The sequence below is a fragment of the Otolemur garnettii genome, unplaced genomic scaffold (genome assembly GCF_000181295.1).
Source record: "Otolemur garnettii isolate 467f Iridium unplaced genomic scaffold, OtoGar3 scaffold00003, whole genome shotgun sequence".
NCBI classification, from domain to species: domain Eukaryota; kingdom Metazoa; phylum Chordata; class Mammalia; order Primates; family Galagidae; genus Otolemur; species Otolemur garnettii.
The window spans coordinates 665,138-685,169 of record NW_003852398.1 but is presented as its reverse complement, the minus strand read 5'-3'; the positions used below and the strand labels follow the sequence as shown (position 1 = coordinate 685,169).

General features: G+C 50.5%; 1 protein-coding gene across 1 annotated transcript; it reads right to left on the bottom strand.

Moving 5' to 3' along the window:
• Positions 1-186: 186 nt before the first annotated feature.
• On the bottom strand, positions 187-3,354 carry GPRIN1 (G protein regulated inducer of neurite outgrowth 1). Its single transcript, XM_003781908.2, has one exon. The coding sequence runs from the start codon at positions 3,352-3,354 to the stop codon at positions 382-384; it is 2,973 nt and encodes a 990-aa protein (XP_003781956.1). The 3' UTR covers positions 187-381.
• Positions 3,355-20,032: the final 16,678 nt, after the last annotated feature.

The window sequence follows — 20,032 nt, the reverse complement described above, 5'->3', positions numbered from 1 at the left end:
ATTGGAGACCTCAGCGCACCAGTCTGGACATCTCAAGAGCCTCACATCTCTTCAGCTCACAGGGAGTGGGGATGGGGGTGCTGAACAGGTCTTTGTGGTTACCCAGTGTGACCAGGAGAATAGAGCTGAGGGCTGTGAGGGGGCAATAGGGCATCGGGGTTGGCCAGGTCCGTGGGCTTCTGGCCACCAGAGCTTGGTAGAGGGGTTAGTTGTGTGTATGGGAGGGGAGGGGCCCGAAAAATGGGGATGAGAAGGCCCTAGCCTAGAGGCTGCTCACCCCTCAGAGGCCTGTGGCACGCAGAGGGAACCCCTTCTAGGGGCCTAGGATCAGGAAGGGAGCCTGAGAAGGTTAGAAACCCGGGCGTACAAAAGGCGGCAGGTTCACTCAGCTGTGGGTCCTGCCCTCGAGCAGCACCGCGGCCGGCGCACACTCTGCAACAGCGCGCGGAAGAGGCCAGGCGGACGCTTGGCAGCGCCCTCAGGAGGCGCGGTGCGCACCGAGCCTGCACGGCCCGGGGCCGCTCGGGCGGCTGACGGTGGTGCGGGCGCCCCTTGGCGGCCGTGCTCCTCGATCTGTCGCTCCAGATGCTTCTGGATGGCCATGCCCAGCACCTCCACCTCCATGGAGGCACCGTACACCTCCCACGTCATGCCCTTCTCGTCCCAGCTCACGTCACGTACGGGCTCGGCCGCTTCTGGGGGTGCCACAGCAGCTGCCAGCGCTGAACCCGGCCGCACCCGCACTTCGGGGAAGGCGGGCGGTGCGGCAGGCGGCGAGGCGGCCTGTGGCGTCATGGGCCCAGTGGCCACTGAGCGCGTCTCGGCGGCGCCCAGCGACACCTGAAGGCCCGCGTCCCGGCGCGAGGGCGGCCTAGGCGCCGGGCTGGGCGCACCAGGCGCCACCTGGAAACTGAAAGCCGGGCCACCCGCGCCGTCCTGCGGAGACATGGGGCTAACGGCCACTGAGACGCAGGCTTGAGCGCCCGCCTGAGTGCCCGCGTCCTCGCGCGGCGGCGGCAGGGCGCTCGCTTCCCACGACGGCGCCTTGGTGAAATTGTCGCGAGTCCGCGGCTCACGTAAAGGTGCCGCGGCCTCTGCGTGGGGGCTTCTCTCAGCCCCAGCGACTGCCAGGTCTTTCTGACTGAGGGTGGAGGCTTCCGTATGGGGCACCTGCCCTGGCTCTACACGGTCCTTGCTGCTCACCGCACCCTCAGGAGACAGGGCTGAGAGGCCGGGTTTGCCGCCTGACTGCGGGGAGGAGGGGATGGATGTGGCCAGACTCGGGGACTCTGCTTTCCTGGAAGATGCGGAGTTGGCCTTCTCCAGGGCCACAGGCTCTCCCTTCCCAGAGGCAATGCCTTCTGCTTTTTTTGAGGATCCAGGATCCAACTTCTCTGAGGTCTGAGGTGTCTCCTTTTGTGAAGACACAGCCTCTGCTTCTGATGCCACCTCACGCTCCTGCCCAGAGAGCTTTGTTTCTGCTTTGGCCCCACCCTTGGGCTCTGCTTTCCCCAAGGCCCTGGGATCTTTTGTGAAGTTCACAGGATTCTCTTTCTCTAGAGGCAGAGACTCCAAATTTCCCTCTGGGACAGCTTCTGCTTTTCCCAAGGACACCAGAATTGCTTTTCCGGGAGTTGTGGACACCATTTTACCTAAACACATGGAGGAGTCCACTCCTCCAGAGAGGACAGTGTCTGCCTTTTCCCTGCTCACAGAGTCTACCTTTCCTAAAGCTAGGGAATCAGCCTTCCCAGAGGCTGTGGGATCCATCTTTCCGGAGGCCACAGGACCTGCCTTCTCCGAGGACAATGGATCTCCTTCTCCCCCAGTCACTGCTTCAGCTTTCACTTCAGAGGGAAGACCTGCTGCCCCCAAGGACTTGGGATTTCCTGGACCCGTGGACATGGGCTCTGTTTTTTCTAAAGAGTCAGGATTCACTTTTTCAGAAGATAATGTTTTTGTATTTCCCACAAACATGGGGTCCTCTTTTCCTGAGGATACAGTTTCTGTCTTTCCCATAGACACATATTCTGCCCACCCAGGAGACAAGGGCTTTGGCTTTCCTGAGGACATAGGATCCATCTTTCCGGAGTGAACTGGATCCAGCTTGTCTAAAGACAGGGGATCCACATTTTTCCGAGATGTAGGATCTGTCTTTCCTGAAGACATGGGATCTGTATATCCAGCAGACATAGTTTTTGTCATTGTCTCAGACACCACATCCCCCTCTCCTGAGGAGGCTGGGTCTGTCATTCCTAGGAACTGAGGGTACTCTTTTGTGGAGGACACGGTTTCTACATTTCTAATAGATGCAGGTCCTGCCATCTCCAAGCATGTAAGTTCCACCCTTCCTGAGGACCTAGGAGCGGCTGTTCCAGAGGACACAGGCTCAGTATAGCCCAATGACCCTGAAGTTAGCTTTCCCAGGAGGCCAGAATCTGCCTTTGCTGTGGATACCGAATCTGTGCTTTCCAAGGACATAGGATCTACCTTCGCTGGAAGCTCAGGATCTCTCTTTCCCAAGGACACAAGATCTACTTTTCCTGCAGATGCAGGACTCATCTTTTCTGAGGACACAGGATGTTCTTTTCCAGAATGCCTGGGTTCCTCCTTTCTTGGGAACACAGAAGCCACTTTGCCTGAGGATACAGGATCCTCTATTCTTGGGGACACTGTGTCCACCCTGCTGGAGCACACAGGATCTATTTTTCCCAAAGATTCAAGATCTTCCTTTCTTGGAGTCATGGGATCAATCTTCCTAGGAGCCACAGGGTCCCCTTTTCCCAAGATTGCAGGCTCTGTCTTTCCTGTAAACATAGGCTTTGCTTCCCTTGAGGACCCTGTATCTTCCTTTCCAAGGGAAGTAGATTCTGCATGTGTTGAGGACTTAGAATCCATCTTTTCCAGGGACATAGAATTTCTGATTTCTGAGGACACAGGAGAAGTTTTTACTGAGGATGCAGGCCCTGGCTTCCCAGACAAGGTGGTTTCTAATGTCCCTAAGATCAAAGCTCCATGTGTCCCCAGTGTCTCCTTGGAGGCTGCCTCTTGGGGAGGGATACAGGTTGCAGAGGGGCAGGCCAAGCCCCCGCCAGGACCCTCAAAGCAGGAGGCCCCTTCACCAGTGCCACTGGGACTTCTATATCTAGAGTCCATGCCTGGGCTTTGGTCAGGGGTATGCCTGGGGGGTGCAGAGGTGGTCTTTTGCTGGGAAGGATGGCAGTCCTTCATGGCCAGGTCCCCATCCCCCAGGCTCCCATCCTGTGGGCAGCAGAGGGCTATGGGCTGGGGTCCTGAGGCACTGGAGTCCTGCTGAAGCAGTTGGAGCCAAGCTGGGTCTTCAGCACTGCACATCTGTCCTCATTACCATGCTTGAGCCCAAGGCTGCTATTTGGTTCTGAAACAGAGAGAGCAGACTCAAATTAGGGAGACTCCATCTGGGCCTCCTCCTCCTCCCATACCTCCTAGCAGCCAAGCCTACCTGCTGGGTGCTCTGCCCCTTTCTAGTCCCATCCTGCTCAGAGGGCCTGGGCTGAAAACAACAATCCAACCATGTCACTCCCCTGCTTCATTGCTCTCAGTGGCCCTTCTTAAAATTATAAAGACCTTTTAAAATGCCATTCAAAGTCCTTTACAACTTGGCCACAGCATAACTTTAGCTTTACTACCATCAGCCTCCCTTTGGAGCCCTATCCTATGCAGTGCACTGTCCAGAAGTTATGCTTTCGTCCTCTAAGCCAGGGCCTGCAAACTCTGATGCCACAGAGGCCAGGTGGGTCATTTAATCTATCAGGCAAGTGCTGCCCTAAAGAAATACTACCTGGCACTACCAGCTCTTCTAGGTTCTTAAGAGAATTAGGAAATCCAGGCTTTAGTGTAAAATATGCTAATTAATTCAAGACTTTATAAAAACCCAAAACACTACATGGGCCAAATAACATGTTTATAGACCACTAGTTTGTGTCTGTGTAGGCCCAGGAAGCTGTGAATGATTTATGGTCAAGGAAGGGACAGAGTGTCTTTAAGGATTCCTCTGGAATGGTGTGGAGGCTGGGCTGAAGGAGGAGAGAGATTGGCCAAGACCTATAAGGAGGCTGATAAATGAATTTAATCCTTCATTCATTCACCTAGCTGGTTCTTGCAACAGGCCCTGAGTAGTTGCAATAGTCTAGACAAGAGATGGCATAACAGGTCCTAGGGATGGAAGTTAAAGGCAGAATTGAGACATCCGAAGGAAAACTGACATGTGCCAACTGGCTGTAGTGGTCACAGGAGGGGTAGCCCACAGGGTGCTGTCTAGGGTAGAGGTTGCTGGGCAATGGTGCTAGGCAGGAGACCTAGGGAAGGGGGTGTTCTGTTTTGGACAAGCTCAGTTTGTGGTACCTGGGGACATCTAGAAAGAGGGTCTGGCAGGCAGCTGGATCCATAAGCAACCTAGTTCCATTATATGCTCAGCAGCCAAAGTAAGAGGAGCTCCTGACTCCCTTCAAATCTACTCCAGAATCATGTCCTTAGTGCTCAGGCCAAAATCCCTAGCATTATCTGTGACTCTGACACCCCAGATCCCATTCATCAGCAAAACATAATGGATCTACCTTCAAAATAGATCCAAACTCTGGCCACTACTCTGGGCTAAACCCCTGGCACTCCTCATCTACATTTTCTCTTTTCCTTTACTGCCTAGTTTATTCTCAACTCAGAGGCCAGAGGGATCTTAGTAAAAACCAAGGCAGATCACATGAGTGCCCTCTGCTCAGAACCATGTAATGTCTCCCCTTCTCGTGCAAAGTAGAAGTAAACTCAACAGCAGCTCACGAGACCCTGCATTGTCCAGCCCATCACCTTATGGCCTTTCTCTTACTCCTCTCCCTCTCCATTATACTGGCTGCCTTGCTCATCTGTGAACACTCCCTGCCTCAGGGCCTTTACACTGTCTGTTTTCCTCTCCCCAGAAAGCTTTCTCTCCAGATAGCTGTATGGTCAGCTCCTTGAATCTTTCCCTGACCCACCCTGTATAAGACAGCCTCCTCCCCAACCACTCAACTTATCTGGCCCAGTTTTTCTCCATAGTACCTGTCACCATCGAACATATCACATATATTTATTGTTTATATATTTATTGTTTATGATGTGTCACTCTCATTAGAATGCCAGCTCCAGGAGAGTGGGGACAAGAACAATGATTGGTATACATACAGTAAGCAGAGAAGATCCTGATAAATATTTGTTACATGAATGACTGATCTTTTTTTTTTTTGGAGAGTTTAGCCTGGGCTAGAGTGCCAAAGATCCGCCTAGCTCACAGCAATCTCAAACTCCTGGGCTCAAGCAGTCCTCCTGCCTCAGCTTCCCAAGTAGCTAAGACTATAGACGCCACCACCACATCTAGCTAATTTTTCTATTTTTAATAGAGAGGGGATCTTGCTCTTCTTCAAGCAGATCTCAAACTCCTGACTTCAAATGATCCTCCTTTCCCAATCTGTGAAATGGGAAAGGAGACATGTTATATTTAGAACATCTAGTCCAGCCCTGGGTTTAAGATCTCAACATCCCAGAGTTCTAGGATTACATGCGTGAGCCACTGTGACTGGCCTGAATGATGATTCTAAGATATAGACCCAACTGTGCTACACCTGGGCTCAAAATGCTCCTCATTCTTGTGGGGACTATAGACTTGTTGTAATCTTTTTTGAAGGCCATTTATCAATTTCTATCAGAGTTTACAATACAAATAGCATTTGAGCCAGAAAACCCACCTCAGGGATGGTCCTGGAGACAGACTGATGGTGTAGCAGGATACATAGGGCATAGCTGGGTGAGAAGAGAACTAGAAGGCAGGTTCTATGAAATGTGGGATGACCACATTGAACACCACACAACCACTAGGATGTGTGGAGCGATGAGGAAAACATCCAAGATAGATAAAGTGGAAAAAAGCCAGGAGACACCATGGCTACGAGGATGCCTTGCATGTAGCAAGGAAAAGCATACACACTCACACACACACACACATACACACGCATGGATTTGTTGATAAAGAGACAATTCTTGGAGGGAATCCCATGAAACCTTTAGCAGTGATTGCCTCTTAGAAGTAAGACGAGATGTGAAAGTGGGAGAGACTTTTCTTTGTAGGCCCCTTGTGATGTCTGAATTTTGGTTGTGTGTGTACATGGTACTTTTTTTTAAAAAAATGAAGACCAAAACACTTGAAAACTTTTATGACTCCCTATTACCTTTTAGGGTCAAGTCTAGCTTTTTTATGTGCTTCTAATCCTCTACGAACATACTTTCCTGCTGGAATTTATCTCTCATTACCCATTCCGAACCCCAAAGCACATATACACACACAAGCACAACCTCTTTAGGGTCATCCACGGCTTCATATTTTCTCTGTCACAGCCTCTATATACCCTCTGCTGGAGGAATCTTCCCCTCCCTACTTGCCTGCCTATCTCTTATTCCACCTTCAGGTCTCAGCATAAGCACCTCCTCCTCTAGTGAGCCTTTTCTGCCTACCAGGGTTCTATGGCCTCCTATTTTCTCCCTAACCAGACTTATGTCACTCTTCATGTCACTGTTCACACCTCTGGGTCCCTAATGAGGCCTCAGGTCCCTGGATGGGGATTCAGTTGACACTGCTCACCACTGGGACCCCCCCATGCTTTAAGATTATGGGACTTGGAGGGTGAAAGGCATCATTAAGATGGGAACACAGGAAGAGGAGCAGCTCTGCAGAGGATCACAGGCCACTGGTTAGGAAACTGAACTGGAGTGCCCATAGGATTTACACTGGGATATCCAGGGGCGGGTGGGAGACAGGTTGGGAGCACAGGAGAGATCTGGATGGAAGTCTTTGGATTTGGTTTTCATCAGTATAAATGGGAGGTGTTGGCTTGTCGCCAGACTGCAGGGGTTGAGTGGGCATCAGTTTTGCATGGTATAGATTGGGTCCAGCTTCGTTTTTTGCCTTTTGACAGTGATATGGGCACAAATAAACATTTTTTTATTCCATAAGGAAAATAGTAGAGCAAGGGAGGTAATTAAAGACTCCTGACACCTAAGCCAGACTTGGTGGCTCACATCTGAGTGGTTACTCAGGAGGCTAATGCAGGAGGATCACAGGAGTTCAGGATCAGCCTCGCCAACACAGTAAAACCTCATCTCTAAAAGAAAATAAGAAAAATTAGCCAGATGTGGTGGTGAGCACCTATATTCTCAGCTACTTCAGATTTGAAGTGGGAGGATCATTTGAAGCTACAGTGAGCTCTGATCATGTCACTGCACTCCAGCCTGGGTGACAGCGGCTCCTGGACATCCTAGAGTGAGGGAGACTATAGGAAGTGGTGGGGGGCTGTGGCAAACTGGAGGACTCTGGCCCCTTCTAAAGGGGCAACTGTACTCAATTCCTGCCAATTTTGGCCAGTTAGGAATTCATCCATTAACTCAACATTTACTGAACACACAGGCAATGTTCCAGGCACTGTTCTTGAGACAGGGGATAGAGCAGTGGATAAGGAGTGCAGGTCCCTGCCTTCTAGATGCAGAGAGATAATAAACAAAAAGCAAATAAACTATATAATTTCGGCTCGGCACCTGTGGCTCAAGCGGCTAAGGCGCCAGCCACATACACCTAAGGTGGCGGGTTCGAATCCCCAGCCTGGGCCCTCCAAACAACAATGGCTGCAACCAAAAAAAAAAAAAAAAACTATATAATTTCAAATAATAAATGCTGTGAAGATAAAGGAGTGGGCAGCTGGTTTAGACATTGGCCAAGAAAGGCCTCTCTGAGAGTGTCATCATCTAAGCTAGCTGTGAAAAGGCCTGAGTGGCTGGAAGGAGTTGCAAGGGTGGGGAGAGGAGGCAGGAAAGGGGAGGAGGATGCAGGGACAGTTTATCTTAAGGGTACTAGAAAACTCCTGGAAGTGTTTTAAGCAGGAAAGTGAACATGGCCCCTGCATAGCCTGGTCTCCTAATTTTTGAGAAAAAGTCATGAATCTAGATATTTGTATTTTAAATATTGGCTTAAATATTTAAATACTATTAAAATATCACAGAGGCCAAACAAAAAGCTTTTGTGAGCCAACTTTGACCCCTAGGTTACCTGCTTGCAACCTCTTCAGTCCTTGGTCTATAGAAAAGTATGTTAGAAGCCAGAGTAACTGTGGAGACAGGACAGAGAAAGGGTCTAGGTTCCAGTAAGGGCCAAGATCTGCCCTTCACGCCCGCCTCAGTTTCCTCCTCTGGAAAGTAGGACTTAACATCTGCCTAGCAGCTATACAAGGAATTTAGGCTGGAGCTAGAAAGAGTTAGCAAAGGTTACAAGAAGGGTTGTCTGGGTCCTTGTCACTCCTCACTTCAGTCCTCCTCAGCCCTGAGGGCCCCATACACCAAGTCCTCTCCCCTGGGTAAGGCCTAGGCAGAAAGTCAAGACAGCTGACTACTTACCAGCTCTGAGACCTCCAGCAAGGCTGTTCTCCTCACTGCGGACCCTGAAGACCCACCCCCTGCTCCCCAGGGCTATGGTGAAAATTAAAGAAAATAAGGGGTGTGCCTGGATCTGTTCACTCTAGGGCAGGGCTGTGTACATGGAAGGCCTGTTTATATCTACTCAGCCTGCCAGAGCCCAGCTGTGCTCCCAGGAGGGGACAGGGGAGAGAACGACCTACAGCAGAGACACAAACTAGCTAAATCTGGCCCCCAAATATGCTTATTTAACTCAGAATGCTAAACAAATTTTAAAATCAGTTTTAGAAAGAATTAACTGATCAATATTTAAACATTCGAAGATTTCATATGAGAGTCAGATTGCCAGCTTTGCTTGAAAAACTAAAATTTGGCAATCTGAATATGCTTCTGCATGGACAATCAGCTGGAACCAAGCAGGGCCTGCCTCCTGAGCTGGGGGTATCCTCTCCAATTAGCCACAATCTCCACCCTTCCCTATGGCTAGCTGACTGTTGTTGTCCATCACTGAATTTATGCTGTCACTTTTCTTATAGCCAGCACATCATGTATGTTATCTTCACACTGGGCACAAACAGGTTGAGTATGCCTTGACTGATGCGGAAGGCCTATAACCATCTGAGTTTTAATCTTTGACTAGACAGACACCAAGAAAGGCAGGGATGACCATGTACAAGTCAAGCCCTTACTGTGTATAGCCCTTACTGTCCTATACGCCTTACAGGCAGGTGTTGGATTCTCATTTTCTAGAAGGAGGAAACTGAGGTTTCCTCAGAGGAGAGGATAAGCATGGCACAGCTGGTAGCATGCCCCTTTTGAAAGTCTTCCTGGAAGAGGCCAGCTTCCCATTCCCAGCTTGCTGTTCAAGAGCCTGGTCAGGGAGGCAGAATGATGTGTGGTCAAGCCTTAGTTTAGACATTGACTTGCTCCATGACTTTGGATAAATTTTTCTACTTTGTGGGCCTCAGTTTCCTAATCTGTGAAATGGTAGAGGAAATATACTTAGAACATCTAGCCCAGCCCTGGGTTTAAGATCTGCCCCCAAGACCTTCTACTCCTTATAGTTCCACCAAGCCCTTCCCAGCTCTTAAGGAGGTCTCAATATCCTCTAGCCACTTCTCTAAGAGGCATCTCAGGCCCGGGGCCCCACATTCTCTCTCCTCTCACTCTCCTTTTGGAACTCATCTCCATCAACTGGGCCCAACATTCTCAGACTTGTTTTACCATCTAACAACAATCTCATGAGGAGGACATTAACATCCCATTTCACAGATGAGATCACTGAAGTCCGAAGGAGAAAAGACTTGACCAATGACACAAAGCTTAGGAGTAGGGAAGGCTATGGCTCAAAACCAGTTGTGTAGGAGCTCAAAGCCTGGGTTCTTCCTACTCATATCATCAAAGATCTTAGACACTGACACTTGGCACTTAAACTCCTGCTCTTTTGGGTCAGGCCAAGACTCTCCCGATCTGGTGAATCTCACAGGCAACAGTACTGGAGAGCATGCCAGAATAAGCAAGAGTGTCCCCACATACATACACCACCTGCAAGAACATGCACACACCATAAGCAGATGAGCGTGCAAGAACATGTACACACCATAAGCAGATGAGCGTGCAAGAACATGCACATACCATAAGCAGATGGCACAAATAGGTGAGTACACCTTGACTGACGCAGAAGGCTGCAATGCCTGCCTAGGTATGTGGGTTGGCTCACCTGGAGTGCAAAGGAGCAGACTGCTTGTGGATGACTGTATCAGTTTGGGCCCGCCTGGGGCCAGGACCTGGCTCCTGTGTTCTTGCTAGACTCCAGGTGTGCATATGTACACCCTGTATATACAGAATGGCTTGTGTGTTTATGCCTTGTGGGGGTGGCTTGGACCTGTAGGTACACACATGTGTAGCCACATGGCCTCATAGTCTCATGGCTTGCAAGTGTGGACAGGTGCCTGTGTCCTGCTCCTGGGTAGAGCAGCACCTAGGAATGCCCATTCAGGATGCAGACACCTCACCAGCCCATTCCTTTCCATCTCAGATTTCTTTCCAGAGTGGAGCCACCCTTATACGCCCAATCAGGGCCAGGGCTGCCAGGCACCTACAAACACCTCCCCCATGGTGACAAGATCAACAAAGGCTTGTGCAGCTTTAGCGGGCATGTGTACCTGTGAGTGTGTCTCAGAATCCCAGTCTGCTGCCCCTTGTCACCTCTCCTAGTGCCATCAGAGCAGCAATGTCTCCTGCCTGGGGCAGTAGGGGGAGAAGGAATCTAGCAAAAGGTGATAGCTAGACCTTCCAGACACAGCTACCAGACCATCTGTCCATCCATCCATCCACAGAAGGGCAAGAATGGACATGGACATTCAAGGGTATACAAACATGGGCTAGTGTGGTTGGGAGTTGGCAGCAAGCTGAGAGAGTGTATGTAACGGAGTGTGTGCCCAAATGTGACAAGAAGGACACCTGATGTGGACAGTGGCTATTAACAGACGCAAGCAAGCCAGAGCAGGGTGTGAGGGTGTTGCAATCAGGGGATATCTCTGAGTTGACTACTCTATGATCCGTGATGGCTAGTGTGGGTGCGTGGCTGTGCCTGCTGTGTACACAAGGTTCCCACTCGTGTACCAGGTGGGTGCACAGTGGCCATGTGTATCAGTCTGATGGAATGACCAATAGTCATTGTGTGTGTGTGTAGACCTGTGGCCTCACCCAGGGAAATGAGACACTGTGTTTAAATGGTGTGTGATCGCGTTCTGGAGGGTGTGCTACACTGGATGTGTGATGGCGAGTGTGTTCAGTAGTGTGAGGGAAGCCACTGGAGCGCTGAGATCGCCCCAGGGAGATGAATCAACGCGGGAGGACGCCCTCCCCCAACCCCCGTGGCGGGAACAACCCCCTCCTGCACGGCCATGCTGAACAAAGCCGTAGGCGTTGGCGAGGCCGAGAGCAGAGCGGGTCCCACACAGAGGGCGGTCTGGCCCAAAGGGCCCCTCAGGTGTTCGGTTGGGTGTTACGAGACCCGCCCCCACCCGCGCCAGCCAAGAGCCTGGAAACCGACACCCGCCGCCCCCAGCCGCGCGCACACACACACACAGGCGCACACCGCGCGCGGTCCCAGTCCTGCTGCCGAGGGGCTTCGAGGACCCTGGACAGAGACGGCCGTGATCAGACCCGAGGAACTGCCGCCTCCCGCTGGGAGGGGACAGGTGTGGGCGCGGCTCTTACCCAGCAGTGTCGCGGCTCTGGTTCCTCTGCGCGCTCTGGCTCCCGCCGCTGCCACCGCCGCCACCCGAGCGGCCTCGGCTGCCTCCGGCCGGGCTGGCGGGCGGACCCGCAGACTCCGCGCCGCCGTCGCCCGCTCTGGCTCCGCGCTCCCGCCCCGCGCCCCGCCCCGCCCCGGGCATGCGCGCTGGCCCACTGGCGGCCTCGGAATTCGGGAGGGGGCGGTGCCCGCAAGGAAAGCGGGGAGACAGGTAGGGAGAACGCCCCTGGTCTGCAGCCCCTCGCCGAGGCCCCGGGCTCCTGGGTTTCCCGCCCTGCTCAGCCGGGTTCTCATTGCACAGACCGGGAAACTGAGGAGCAAAGAGGCAGCACCTTTGCTGCTTATCTATCCAGGGCTGATCTTACTCAACCCAGCCCAGCGAATGCCCTCTCCTTGTTTTACTGAAGAGGGAATTGGGACTCAGAGAGGCCCTGGGATGGGGATTCAGGTCGGCGCGATCTTTGAGCTCTGCCTGTGAGGAAATTTCCCGCTCCCTTCTCGGCCGCACTTCCGGCCTTCTCCCAGCCACCAGTCTGCCCCGCCCCCGGCCCTTTGTCTAATGCAGTGGTTCTCAACCTTCCTAATGTCGCGGCCCTTTAATACAGTTCCTGTGGGTGGCGACCCACAGGTTAAGAACCGCTGGTAGTGGTTGCTTACGGTCCACCGAGTGGCGGGGATACCAGCAGTGGTGGTGCCAAAGAGGAGCCTTCCATTCCTCGGCTGCGGGTCTGCCCCACCAGGGTGCCCACAGCCCTCTGGTCTGTGTAAACTCCATTTTCCTCCCTCTGGGAACGCTGGAACATTTCACCTCCCTGAGACTCAGTTTCCTGATCTGTAAAATGGTATTGACGTTAATCACCTCATAGATATCTCAGAAGGATAACGGAGGCTGAAGGAAGTATTCAGGAGCTTCCAGTTAAATCTGAATTGCCAAAGACATGAGGAGGACTTGCTGCCCACTCTATCCACACTTCTTAGCAGAGAAGTGGTCCTCTCCCCTTCGGGTTTCCAGAGAAGATAAAAGTAATTCTGTAATTGTCCTAGAGGTGACAAACCCTCTCACGCTTATTCTATGAAACTGGTTACTAAAAATAGTAACGGTTAACGTTAATAAAACTCTTATTTAGGGAAAGACGCTGTGCTAAGATTTTCGTTAAAGGTTTCATTTAATTTCAATTCCAATCACTTCAGAGCAATTTAATGTTAATGTATTGCATCGCTATTTTTCAGATAAGGAAACATGCAGATAACTTACTTATTTGTGGTGACACAGCTAGTTAGTAGTGGAGCTGGGATTACAAACCTATGCAGTCTAACTCTTGAAACCTCACATTTAACTCTTATATCGTATTCATCTCTTACTTGGTGAACCATAAGTCACCGTGATATATATATTTTTTAATTTGGAAAAAAAATCTATATGGGAAATGAAGAAAACCCATGAGATGAACGTCTATCATCTAGCATCCCAGAGAAGGAGAAAACCTCGGGGTGTGGGACCAATTTCAGCACCAAGGACAGCACAACACCAGGGCTGCTTCCTAACGTTTCTGGTTCTGAAAATTGCTCATTGCCCACAAGAGCATTTCGTTTCAGAATTTACAATCCCTATTCCACTTTCTTCTCCTCCTTTCTTCTTTCTTCTTCTTCTTTTTTAAGAGACATCGTCTCAATTTATCGCCCTCGGTAGAGTGCTATGATGTCACAGCTCACAGCAACCTCCAACTCCTGGGCTTAGGAGATTCTCTTGTCTCAGCCTCCCCAGTAGCTGGGACTCCAGGTGCCCACCACAATGCCTGGCTATTCTTTTTTGTTGCAGTTTGGCCAGGTCCGGGTTCGAACCTGCCACCCTCGGTATATGGGGTTGACGCCCTACCCACTGAGCCACGGGCTCTGCCCTCCACTTTCTTCTTTTAATTTTATTTTCCCTACAGCCCTTCAGGGTAAACATTATTGGCTCCATGATACAGATGAAGAAATCAAGGCTGGGGAGGTTCCCATAGGTGAAAACCAACTGGCGATCTTAAAAGGTCTCCCTGGGGCAGGACAAGGGCAGATAGGAACAGGGACAAGGCACGAGTGGGAAGGCTGAGGTAGTTGTTCAGGTGAGGGCTGATGTTGCCTGAACCATAGCAGTGTTTGTTCAGGAGAGGAGGGTAAAATTGGATACCTATGTGAGGTAAAATCAATAGCCTTTGGACAAGGAATGGATGTAGACATGAGGGAAAGAGGATTCTGCTGCTTCTCCGAGGGTCTACCTTCGAGGAGCTAGGTGGTTGGACGATAGACAGTTGATGAGCCCAGGGAAAAGGAGGGGTTCATGGCATAGCCATGCTGAGACATTCAAGTCCACAGCTAAGCTCCAGAGTGGCTAAGGCTGGCCAGACCAGGTGTGAGAGAGGTGTTGGCAGGAAGATAGTATACACTACAGAGGGAGACATGAGGCTAACCCAGAGGAATGCCAACATTAAGGGGATGGCCAGGAAAAGAAGGCTGCCGCGAAGAATGGGAAACAATGGTCTGACAAGGCAGAAGAAAGCTAGGAGAGTGTGACATCTCAGAAGCCAAGGGGAGAGAATGTTCCAGAAGGAGGGCAGCATCAGTCACATCAGGAAGCCAAGATAGGGCTCGAAAGGTGTCCTCTGGACTTGAAAAGTAGGCAATCGGAAACTTGATGAGAGCACAGGCAGTGGAGAGGTGGGTGGGAGGAAGACATGGTAGTGGAGGGTGATGAGAAAATAGGAATGGGGAAGTGGAGTGGACAAGTAGACAAGTGCCTCAAAAAAGTCTGGGCTTTGAGAGAGAAAGGTTAAGAAGAAGAAGACTCAAAAGTGTTTAAATCTTGATGGGAGGGGCCCAGTACAAACAGAAAAGGGAAGATGCCAGCAAGAGAGAGCAGGAGAGCTGGGCCTAGAGGCTCAGGTGGAAGGAGAGGAGGATCCAGAGCCACAGGGAAGCTCACAGACACTGAGGTGTGTGGCTTATTTGTGAGGGGCCAGGACACCAGCAGGCGAATGGGAAGGTGGCCCAGGAAGGGAAGGGAGCCAGTACAAGGTCATCTACTACAGTGGGTGAGTGAAGCTTAATTCTCCAGAGAAGCCTTGGGAAACTGGGTAAATACACCTCTCAGAATTCTCCTGGCTGAGGGCAGGGAGCTGGGATATTTATTTATTTATTTGTTTCTTAAAGACAGAGTTTCACTATGTTGCCCTTGATAGAGTGCTATGGAATCACAGCTCACAGCAACCTCAAATTCCTGGGCTCAAGTGATTTTCTTGCCTCAGCCTCCCAAGTAGCTGGGACTACAGGCACCCGCCACAACACCCGGCTATTTTTTGTTGCAGTTGCCATTGTTGGTTAGCTGGCTTGAGCCAGGTTCGAACCCACCAACTTCAGAGTATGTGGCTGGCGCTATAACTACTGTGCTACAGGTGCTGAGCCGAAGCTGGGGTATTTATATCCTAACACCTGGTAGATAATAGCTAAGGGCCATCCCTGGGGTATGTTGCATGAGGCTATATGTAAATTATAGGCACTTCTGGCCCATAATGCATGTGGGTGGAGTGGGTCCCAGCAGTCTGAGAGCATCTGCCTGACCAAGATGCAGGTACTGGGTGTTGGGAGTTCTGCTGTGGGCACAGCAGTGGTATGGACATCTCAGGGGATGTGGTAAGAACTCCAGCAGTGTCTGCTATGTGGGCACAATTGGGGTCTCTTTTTATCTGTGTCCTCTGCCATACTTTGGGATCACTCTTATTCCATGGGGTCTTCTTGATAAAAAATTTTTACAAAATAAGGATCTCTTGTGGGAACAAGGGAGGGGAATGGGTGTGCTCCCACTTAATGGGCACAATGTTAGGGTATATGGCACACCTCTTGGGAGTGAGAGACAATTATAAGAGGGACTTTACCTAACAAATGCATTTCTTTGTGCCCTCAAATTAACTTGAAATTTAAAAAAAAAGGTTGGGTGCAGTGGCTCACACCTGTAATCCTAGCACTCTGGGAGGCCAAGGTGGGCAGATTGCTTAGGCTCAGGAGTTCAAGACCAGCCTGAGCAAAAGCAAGATTCTGTCTCTACTAATAATAGAAAAACTAGCCAGATATAGTGGTGCATGCCAAGTCCCAGCTACTTGAAAGGCTTAGGCAAGAGGATTGCTCAAGCCAAGAGTTAGAGGTGGCTGTGAGCTATAGTGATGCCACAGCACTCTACCCAGGGTGACAGCATTGAGATTCTATCTCAGATAATAATAATAATGATGATGATGATGATGATGATGGCTTGGCGCCTGTGGCTCAAGTGGCTAAGGCGCCAGCCACATACACCTAAGGTGGTGGGTTTGAATCCAGCCCGGGCCCGCCAAACAACAATGACGGCTGCAACCAAAAAAAATAGCCGGGCGTTGTGGCGGGCACCTGTGGTCCCAGCTGCTTGGGAGGCTGAGGCAGGAGACTCGCTTGAGCCCAGGAGTTGGAGGTTGCTGTGAGCTGTGGTGCCACGGCACTCTGCCCAGGGGGATAGCTTGAGGCTCTGTCTCAAAATAAAAAAATAATAATAATAATCTCTCTCTCTCTTTTTTTTTTAATTTTTGGCCGGGGCTGGGTTTGAACCTGCCACTCTGGCATATGGGGCCGGTGCTTTATTCCTTTGAGCCACAGGCACCACCCAATAGCAATGATCTCTTGCTTGAGCTCAGGAGTTTGAGCAAAAGTGAGACCTCTGTCTCTACCAAAAATAGAAGAACTAGCTAGGTGTTGTGGTGGACGCCTGTAGTCCCAGTTACTTGGGAGGCTGAGGCAAGAGGATTGCTTGGGCCCAGGAGTTTGAGTTTGCTGAGAGTGCCACAGCACTCTACCCAGGGTGACAGAGTAAGACTGTCTCAAAATAAAAGGGGGGCTGGGATTTCTAGATTACAAAGCATAAAGCAGAGGAAGAGCTTAAAACAGGCACAGAGGCAGTCAGTGTGGTTCAATCCTGGCTTTGCCAGTTACTAGCTGTATGGCCTTGGTCAAGGTCTTTGCAAGCCTCAACTTCCTCTGTAATACTTAGCTCTCAGAGCTCTAAGGGAGAGCCAAGTATTAAATGTAGGGAGAAAAACACTCCAAGTTCCTAACAAAGTATAGGCCCTTGTAGTGGATAACATGGCATCCACTACAAGGGTCGGGAAAATCATCTAAGCACTGTGCACCCTTTTCTGACCATAGCACTTCCATTTTCCTTGGAGGACCACCTTTCTACCCATGCCCATGTGATGGGGTGGGATGGACCCCACTTCCAGTTTTAAGGGTGAGCATTGCCTCGCCAATCCCTGTGGATGATTTGTTTGGGAGATGGGGGTGGAGCATGGAAGTCAAACCAGGGAAGCTGGTTCTGAGTTTCTTGGAACTTTTCCAGTTGCTAAATTGGTGGTGCATTCATGGACCTGGAGTTGTAGGGGTCATCTTGGTGTAGAGAGAGTCTGTTTAGCTCCAGGTTGTGGCTTATCCTTGGGTTCAGGCTCACCCTGTGACAACCAAAATGTTCACCCACACCCATGCGAGTGTGTGTGCATATCTCAGATTGGTCTGCCACTGGGGAGCCACACACACTTGTACACACCAGAAGATAAACAAGTGCCTGCAGCTCCTTGGCTGGCATCCAGGCTGGGGGTGGAATAAACAATCCCAGTGACTTTCTGAAAAGCAAGCATGTGTGGCAACAGGCACCATGGAGACAAGCAGACTGTACCAAAGCAGAGACAGCAGCCACCCCCCCCCCAATGCCACCCCTGCACACACACATGGATGTACACGCACACACACACAATGTATATCTTGTCCTCTCTCTCCCCTCTTCATGTCCATATCACATTCTTATCTCCCCCAATAACACACAGTCCCCTTTTCACACCTAGGCACACCCTCCTTTGTGGTTAGCAAACTGCCCCCATTCCAGTTTTGTTTGAGCCTAAAGGCTTTTGAGATTCGCCATACAGCAGCATCCATAGTTCCTGACACTCTTTCCTGGACACTAGTTTGTTCTAGGCCTAATTTCAACAAATTATAGACCCCAGGGAAGGTTTGTGCTCTGTCTGTGAGGGTGGGAAAGTAACATATGGCAGGAAATGCCATATTAACTCAACTTTTCTATAAAGTTCATGGGTCTGCTTCAAGGATACCTATACAACATACATTCACACACTTCTGGAAACACTTGCAGAGGCTTGCCCAGACATAATCTGAATCCAGACACTCAGATACACACCCATCCTCATGGTGCAGGGTATAACCTAATGTACCCTAGATGATGAGGAGGAGGATGGTAGTATGCATTTACTGACTGCCTAAGTGTTTTCTAGTCATCAGCTGATTTTACTTAATTCTTAAGGAAAATCATCTGAGGCAAGACTATAATAATTCCTGTTTCATAGGTGAGGAAATTGGAGTTCAGGGAGGTTAAGTAACTTACTAGGGTCACACAACCAGAAAGTAGCAAAGCTGGAAGTCAAACTCCAACCATATCCTTAGCCCTACACATACATGTATGCAATATCCTTGATGTGCACACACACACACACACACACACACACACAAACCCTGCCTTCTCAGTCAGCCTAGATAACTGATGCCTATGTGGTTGCCTTCTGGACCTTGATCTCACATGCACCACCGAGGTCCTCACAGTGCTGCCCTGATGTTCATGAGAGTCCCTGGCTGGGCACATGTGAATACAACCTGCTGCCCACACAGGCACCTCCCTTCCTTGTTGCAAGCCCCTCACCCCTAGCAGTTGCAGGCACTGGCTGGCTGGGGGCGGGCCCAGGATCTGGATGGGTGATTCAAGTTGAATCATGGCCCAGCTGCTTCTGGGCAGCCCCCTCCCCCATTCTGCCCAGAGAGCCTATTTGGAAGGCAGAGTTGAGCCTTGGGGAGGAATGGGAAATTAGCAGCGGATAGTAGGGAACGGAGCTCTTGAGAAGGAGGAATCAGGCCCAAGAAGGTCTCTGTGCTCCCCCCTGCTACTCCTCAACACTCTCCAGGTGCTCTCAGGCAACCCCCACCCAAACTCCTCATTCTGCCTGGATCCAGGCTCCTTCTCTAATCCCAGGGCCCATGTTAGCCCCCTGCCTCTTGCCACTAACAACAATTTTTTTTTTTTGACATAGGGTCTCAATCTGTTGCCCAGGCTGGAGTGCAGTGACACAATGAATCATAGGTCACTGCAGCCTTGAACTGCGCTCCAGTGATCCTCTCACTTCAGCCTCCAGTAGCTGGGATTACCGGCACACACCACCAAGCCAAGTTTTTTTAGAGACAGGATCTCACTATGTTGCCCAGGCTGGTCTTGAACTCCTGGCATCAGGTGATTCTCCTGCCTAGGCCTCCCAAAGTGCTGGGATTACAGGCATGAACCACACTTGGCTAACAGCATTAACTATTATAGTTGATCACTCAAAGTTTTATACCACTCAACAGTTTAGAAAGCATTTTCTCATCAGTATTGCATTTCATTATCCTCCTAGTCCTGTGGGATGGAAATTAGCATCCTTATTCTGGAGCTGAGGAAACTAAGGCTCTGAGCGGTTATGTGCACTGTCCAGTGCCACACAGTTGGTGAGATGACAGAGCCAGGAAGTAAGCTCAAGCCTCCTGGTCCAATCTGTGGAATTACACAAGTTGCAGGTTGGCACAGTAGGAACCAGGTGGGAGGCATATGGGGGCCATGGTGGGGCTACAGTGGAGTGACATGGTTAGGGGTATGGAGTGGCAATGGTGGATGCATTAAGGGAGCATGGTAGGTTGTGTGGCAGAAGGCATGGCAGAGACATGACTAGTGGCTTAGTGTGTGGCAGGATCGTCACAAAATTTTTCTTTCCACTTCTGTAATTAATGGATTATGGAATTATTTATGCCTTCGAGTCTTCTTTTCAGTGTTTCGGGCCAATATTCCAAGGCTACCAAATCCAGAGTATGGAGATTCTGCTGAGAAGGCTTTGGTTGTGGGTCATTTCCTTCCTGAAGCCTCACTTTCATCATCTGAAAAAAATGGATCCAGGCCTTGAGCTGGTCAGGCTATTGAGAGGCACACTTGAAATCATGTTCATCATGCCCTTTAAAGCCATGAAGGACTTCACCAAAGGCTCCACTTGTCATATTTTGTTTTCTCAAAGAGAAATTGGGTGCTGGGCAGAAGGTAGGGTGGGCTTCTGGGAGCCCAGGGGTGGCGATGAGGGGGATGCATGGCTGACAGCTCGCCTTTTCCCCCTGCCTGGGCCCAGCCTGGTCTTCCCCCACCCTCAGCCCAGAGCTGGTTTCTAAGCAACA

What these genes read in the sequence shown, in the direction of transcription:
- GPRIN1 (XM_003781908.2), bottom strand. Translation starts at nt 3,354, where the DNA reads ATGTGCAGTGCTGAAGACCCAGCTTGGCTCCAACTGCTTCAGCAGGAC.